Source organism: Nesoenas mayeri (genome assembly GCF_963082525.1).
Source record: "Nesoenas mayeri genome assembly, chromosome: 20".
NCBI classification, from domain to species: domain Eukaryota; kingdom Metazoa; phylum Chordata; class Aves; order Columbiformes; family Columbidae; genus Nesoenas; species Nesoenas mayeri.
The window spans coordinates 537,526-544,734 of record NC_137569.1 but is presented as its reverse complement, the minus strand read 5'-3'; the positions used below and the strand labels follow the sequence as shown (position 1 = coordinate 544,734).

Below are 7,209 nucleotides of genomic sequence, written 5' to 3'. Positions count from 1 at the left end.
CTACTCCCGGGCGCGGGGGGCACTCTGGGGGCCAGGCCCCGGCCGCTTGCTGGGCTCGCCCTTGGTCGACCTGGCCCTGGCTGCCGGCTCCTGCGGGGGCTGCCGGGGCGGCCTCTGTGCCCGGGTGGCCGCGGTGGCACCGGCTGTGCCGTGGGCCGGGGCGGGTGGCTCTGGGCGCTGCGGGCCGTGCGGCCGCACCGTGTAGAGGAACAGGGCCGGGTCGGGCATGGCGTCGTGCTCCTCCGGCGCGGGGTCCCTGGCGCGGGCACCATCCCCGGGTGGGCGCCGGGAATGTGGCCGGTGGCTGCGGCGCCGAGGCCTGCCCTCGGGTGGGGGCTGCTCGGGGGGCGGCCGCCCGCCCGCCCGGGGCCCCGGCAGCCGCTGTGCCGTGGCGTGCAGCTGCAGGGACAGGTAGGCGGCCGCCTCCGTCTGCTTCTGCAGCTCCGTGTCCAGGATGGTGACGCGGTGGCTCCGCCGCTTCAGCTCCTCCAGGAACCGGCGCTCCTTGTTGCGCAGGCTGGAGCGCAGCGCGGCCACCAGCGTCTCCTTGTGCCGCAGCTCCTTGCGCAGCTCCAGGTTGTCCTTCTCCTTCTCCTGCAGCTGGGCCTCCATTGCCCGGCACTTCTCCTCCAGCTCCCGGTCCAGGACGTCTGTAGGGACAAGGCACAGGGGTCAGGGGAGGCAGCGGGGGCTCAGCCTGGCACAACAGACTCAGCCCACAGCTCCCGGGGGTTCCTGCACCATCCTGACATGGCTGTGAGGACACATGGACGCAGCTGCTGGCCGCTCCGTGCTGCTGCCTTGTTCCAGCGGTGTCACTGAGCCTGCTCGGGTGCTGTTGGGAGCTGGAGCTCCAAGCCCCCTGCCCGTCACCGCAGTGCTGCGGGCACAGCACCGTGTGCGACACCCAAACCGCGGGGTGAGAGCAAAGGCAGTTTCAGCGGAGGATGCCGTTGCCATGGAACCTGCCGCCTCTGCCTCGCTGCAGCCTCGTGCTGCGATTTTAAGATTTCCCTGGGTAGCTGGTGTTTCACCCTAAAGGTGACCCTGAGTGTACGCAGGGGACACGGGGGGACAATAGCGCCTGCAAGAGGAAAGGACACGGCAGCAGTGAAACTGCCAGGCCAGTTTAGGAGGGGTTGTCAAGCTCAAACCCGAGATCCCGCAGCCCAGTTAGCAAGGACAGAGATGCTAATCCGGGATTACGGGGGAGCCAGGCTGTGCACGCAGGGAAGGAACCTCCACCCCGCGCAGGACGAGTGGACTCAGGGCCACCCCCACACCCAGACATGCTCCTCGGATCTCATCTGGGGTTGTGCCCTTACCTTGCTGGCGGGCTTCCAGCTCCTTCATCTCCAGGTCATGGGTGAGCTCTGGAAGAGAAACCAAAGGGGACTGAAGGAGCATCCCTGTCCGTCCCACGCTCCCGCCGGGGCCACGGGCGCCCAGCACCGCCGTGGCGCTGCCTCTGCCTGCCCCTGGCGTGAGCCACGGGCTGAGACAAAAACACATGATCCTGGCAACTTGTATGTTATTAAGTAGCTTTGAGGTCTGAGATCTGCCACGGCGCTTGCCCCTGCGGTACCTGCAGGTCCTGCCCCACGGCGCTCCGTTTCTCTGGCAATGCCATTGCTTGTTCTAAGAGAGTTGCTGAACCATTTTCAGTACTTTAAATCAGAACAAAGAGCAGAGCAACGGACTGAAAGTAGACCAAAGTGTAAGCTGCCGCCGCAGGTATTTCATAACGCACTGCCTCCAGGCTGATCTCTGCACGTGACGCGTGTGGACGGGCTCGTCCAGGGCGATGTGCCCACACAGGGACTTTGTGTTCACTTTAACCTGCGCTCCTTTACACACAATCTCTTCTGAGATAATGATCACAGCCCACCCAACCCCCAGCAGCTCTGAGGGAGGCGGAAAAGGGCAGCAGCAGCGTTCCGCTGTTTTGGGACTTTTTTTTCCCTGAAAATGAGTTAAAATGGTTAATCTTTGCCCTACATTTTTCTTTTAATCTGCTTTCATGCTGACTCTAATCCTCATCACTGCCACCCTTCTGAAATGAAACGCTTGGCTCAGGCTTCTCTGCCCGTCTGTCTTGGAGAACAAGCCTGCAGCGAGGAGGCAGAAGTGGCCGAGCACGGACGCCGTCTCTGCAGAGCCGCCAGGCCCCCGCTGCCCCGCGGGCTGCGGCCGCGGAACCCGGCCCCGCACCGCGCGGAACGCCGACCGGCCCGCGCCCCTCTGCACGCACCTTCCACACCGCGGCACCCGCACCGCCCGCAGTCACCTGCACACCAGCCGGCTGCCCCCAGCGCTCCGAACGGGCAGGGGCTGCGGAAGCTCACACGTCAGCCGAGGCTGTCACCTGTCCCCCCGCTCCGAACGGGCGGGGGCTGCGGAAGCACACACGGCTGTCACCTGTCCCCCCGCTCCGAACGGGCGGGGGCTGCGGAAGCTCACACGTCAGCCGAGGCTGTCACCTGTCCCGCCAGGCACGGCTGTCACTCGGCTGCCCTGGCACGAGGAGACCCCTGATCACCAGCCGTGGCCCTGGGACTCCCAACCCCCCGGGCTGGCTTAGACACGAGAACTCTGCCGTCTCCTATCTGGAGAGGCCACGGATGAAGCCGTTAAAATAACGAAACAGAACAGCAAAAGCTCGGAAAGGATGGAGAGAAACAGACAATTCTATCACTGCAGACGTCTTTGTTTCCCAGGAATCAGGGAGGGCGAGAGGCTGGAAGACAAGGAGTAATTAGCTCTGGCTGAATTATTGATGAGAGCGCTGGCACAAGCGGGAAGGAGTGTTGGTGGCGGGCGGGGGCCGGGAGCGAGGCCGGCTGAAGGGGAGGGTGACACTGGGTGACATTGGCACAGCAGGGCCATGGGCGGGGGGCTGGTGGCTGTGTTTTAAAAGGGGTCTCACATGCCCCCATTGCCTCTTTCCCCTGGCCCACTGGCACCTGAGAGAAATGAAGAACCACTTTCACATCGTAATGATCAAAACACCTTTGTGGGCACAGAATATGGGAGGAAAAGGCAGAGCCATCTTGCTGGCTAGTGCCGGGCTTCCCTTGCTTTACTCCAGGAACCCCGCGGGGCAGCGACCGCTGCAGCCCAACCCCTGCAAGGGGCAGAACAAGCAGCCGGGAGGGCGCTGAGCCACCGGCGCTAATCCTGCTTCCGAAGCATGCCCTGAGCACGGCACGCCGGCAAAGGGAGGGGTTTAATGCTGGATTATCAACACAGACTCCTGTTTTATCACCCGCTTGGCCAGCTGATGCCCGGGAAAAACATCACTCTGGTTCTTCGGAGTTGCAGCTGGAGGAAGCTGCTGGCACCCACCACAGAGGAGCGACTCCAGAGGCTTTGACCCACATCGGACCACGCAGCACGGTCCCGGCAGGGGCTGGTGGCACCTGGCCAGGGGTGCAAGCAGGGGGATGGAAGGGATGGAGATCCCCTGATCCCGCACCAGCAGGATCCCTTGGCTCGATGCTCGCCTCCCCCGCGTCCTGCCGAGCCCCAGCACCAGCTCCCGCGCGGGCCCGGCTCCGGGTGCCCGCAGGGGCTCGGTGGGCTCACGGCTCGCCCACCGTGGCCGCCCCAGCGCTCACCTGAGCAGTGCTTCTGCAGGCGCAGGATCTCCAGGTGCAGGTCATGGAGCAGCTCCATCTGCTCCTTCTTCAGGAAAGCGATGTGCCGCTGCACGCTCTGGATCTGGTGCTCCAGGGACACGGTCTCCATCGCAACCAAATTCACGGTCCAGGCCTGTGGGGAGCGGAGATGGCTGGTGATGAGATGCGCGGCAGCTCAGCGGGTGGGCGAGCCCGGTCCCCGCGGCCTGGCGAGGGGCAGAGCGGGGACTGCTCTCATCTGCCCTTTGCAGGGGCCGTGGCTGCGCGTGACGCAGCTGCACTCAGCAGGTCCCCAGGGAACGGTCCCCAAGCTGCCCCACTGCCCCGGTGCCTCTTGGGACCGGCTCTCGTCCTGCTGCACTCAGGCTGGAGGCTCATGGGCTGCAGGAGCAGAAAATGCTGCTGCACGGACCCTGACATCAGGATGGCTCGTTTCTATTTCGGATTTGGCCCTAGGACATGTTTTATCGCCGAGCAGGATCGCATCTGGGGCAGGATTGCTCCTGCAGTCCCCAGGTGGGAGTTGCACCAGAGACGATTTTGGCTCTCTCCTGACAAGCCGCATGTTACGAAGCAGTAACTGCAGCGAGAGATCTAACACATGAAAAATACAATATGCTCCGTCTAACCCAATCAGCGTTACATGGCAAGGAGAATCGTGTTGTCTTCCAGAAGAAGAAACATTTTCCCCAGTAATCTGGCCAGCGCAGCAGAGCTGCCGCGAGTCCCGCGCCGGGCGGTGCCGCGCACGTCGGGGTCCCTCACCACGGGAGGCTCCGGGAGAGCAGCGGCGCGAGCCGCCCGCCCTGCCAGTGCAACGGGGGAAAAGTAACCCCCTGAAAGGACCCGTAATCCTGGGAAATACCATTTCCTGCGAACATGGAATCCATCCTGACTCCCCGCACGCAGCGCAGGAGGAGGCGCAGCCTCAGCAAACCGCGGTGCCAGCGGGGTGACACCGCACCGGCCAGCAGCGGACACTGTGTGCACTGTCCTGTCCCCGGGGAGCTGCTGCTCCCCCCTTCATTCACAGCTGACTTCAGCTTTCTTTCCATAGAAACTTCAACACGAAGCGAGCGCTCTGGCTCACGTCCATGGCACGCACAGCTGGGGAACGCAGCACATTTCAAGACAATTCCCGCAACCTAAATCGAATCAAAGTGCATTTAAGCTCGATTCCGCTGTAAGCGATCTTGGCAGTGCCGTGAGTTCAGAGCTTTCCTCTTGCCAAAGCCTCTCCAGATTCATGAAATCCTTAACCTGGGTCTCCTGTTCCATGAGAGGGAGGGGAATTTGTCAAGGGGGGTAGTTCACTTGTGCTGGTTTCCCGGCACCTGCTGCAGGCTGGAGACACGAACCGCCACCAGCACGGCCATCCTGCCACCAGCCACGCGGCTGCAGCGCCGGGCCAGCCGAGCAGCCTCCTGGTGGGAGCCGTGGCACCCCATTCGGGAACGGCGGAAAGTAGGTTGGACAAAGCCCGGGGGACACATCGTGCTATTTTCAAGCACTTTGTTCTGTCTAGTTGAAGTGTCTTTAATAGAAATGGCTGCAAATTTTCCATTGAACTTTCCCTCCTCCCTTTAAGTGGGAAATTACCCTTTTTTACCAATGAAAATGTTTCCCTTTAAAAAGAAATTGTTGATTAAATATCAAGCTGTAAAGAAAGCCAAAGAAAAACAATTCTGGAATTGAGAGCTGTTTGTCATCTCTGATTTGGAAGACAAAAAGCCTGCATAATTTACGTGACTGTTTTCAGCATTGCTATGAGAAATCCTTAGCGGGTTTGGCTGAGCTGTGTCTGTCCACCCTGACTTTCAGCCATCCCCTTGAGAAGCAGCTCTCGGCTCCCGGCAGGAACAGCAGACACGTCACTGTTTTCACCGTGCGACTGCAGCCTCTGGGACAGGGCACATGGGGTCCTGACCCCAGCCGGCTGGTCCAGAGCGCTCGCAGACCTCAGTGAGATTCACAGTTCCATGCCAACTTACCAGAACTCGGTTTACAAATCAAAACGACTGAAGCAACTTCTTGCAGTAGCTACAATGATTTAACTGCAAGTCTGCTAAGAGCTGGTTTCCATCGCACAGACAGGTTGTTTGAGAATTTGCTTCCAGGACAAAACTGTACTGAAAGCTGTTGTTTCACACCAATCAGAATCCCAAAACTTCGACCCAAGGAAAAACCTCTGCTCTGATGGTGCATTTGAAAGGCAGATATGGCACATACACATACTCAGCACAACAACCGTCAAACCGAGATCACTTAATCATTTTTCCCCATTAAATGGCAAATCAACCAGGAGTCAGAGGGTGAAAACCAGGTTTGCCAAAACAGGTCGATAATTTATCCTGTTGTGGTTGCCAGCAAACCCCTCTCCATCACATTAAAACATATGCAGGAATAAACACTGATACATATTAGAAATCTATACTGGTTATTATTTACGATCTCAAAGAACACAAACGCAAATTAGCAACAATGCCACAGAGCTAGTATGGCTTTAAACGTCAGGAAAACAAGGCAGCAGGAAGCTGAGAAACTTGCAGAAGGTCACAGAGGTAGCAGCAATGCCAGGAATAGAAACTAGAGGTGAAATCCTGGCCTTGTGAAAGTCAGTGGGAAACCTTCCTTGATCTCAGCAGAGGCAGAATTACACTTGGAATCCTATTTCTTATTCACTATCTATCAGTATCTATTTAAAGATAAAATCAATACAAGCGATGGTTATAAATTATTGTGTTTTCTCGCAATTCTCTAAACACCACTGCGTGACTAACAGCCAAAGCTGAAGCTTGTGATTCAGTTGCAGATGCTGAAAGCAAGGCCGTGTTTTCTCCTGCTGGCTCTGGGGGAATTAACTATGGATTCAGCTCTCTGCCAGGAGCAGACTCTGGCCAACCGTCAACGCTTCGAATCAATCATCACATTAGGTGGGTGATCCCCCCCCGTGCCATCCTGCACTTCGGGAATTTCGGAGCGACGCTTTCTGGTCCCCAGCTGAGTCCGGCTACGGACACTGAACCGCGCGGCTGCCGGAGCTGAACCCGCTGTGCTCGGAGCTGCCTCCGCAGCGGGCGGGGAAGCGGCGGCGGGTCCGGCGGGGCGAAGCAACTTCTAGAACAGGCACAAGCGGGGCTGGAGGCAACTTCTGGAGGGACGGTCCCCACGCAGCGCGTTGACCCTGCCCGGGCCGCTCCCCGCCCGCGGCCCCCGGCTCCCGCGCCCGCATCCCCGCAGCGGCTCCGCGCCGCCGCCGCCCGCCGGGGCCGCTCTCCCCGCCCGGGGCCGCCTCCCCGCGCCCAGCCCCGGTCCCTTACCTGGGGGGAGCGGCGGGGCCCCGCCGGCCGCCCGCTGGGCGTCATGGGGCGGCGGGGCCGGGGCCGGGGCCGGGCTCCCGCGCTGCCCGCGCTGCCTGCGGCGGCCCCGCCTCGCCCGGCCCGGCCCCGCCGCCAGCCGCGCCGTAAACAGGCGGCAACGTGACCGGAACTGGGGAGCTCCGCCGGGGCGAGGGCGGGGAGCGGGGCCGCGCCGGGAACCGAGGCGGGGGCTCGGGGCGCCGACCCCAGCG

General features: G+C 60.7%; 1 protein-coding gene across 1 annotated transcript; it reads right to left on the bottom strand.

The window, feature by feature from the left end:
* Positions 1-7,003, bottom strand: CCDC92B (coiled-coil domain containing 92B; the record flags this gene model as incomplete). The annotated part of the gene is made up of 4 exons (XM_080357349.1): positions 1-650; positions 1,326-1,373; positions 3,618-3,771; positions 6,959-7,003. 4 exons carry the CDS (start codon positions 7,001-7,003, stop codon positions 1-3), a joined length of 897 nt encoding a protein of 298 aa, XP_080213475.1.
* Between the last annotated feature and the right edge of the window lie 206 nt (positions 7,004-7,209).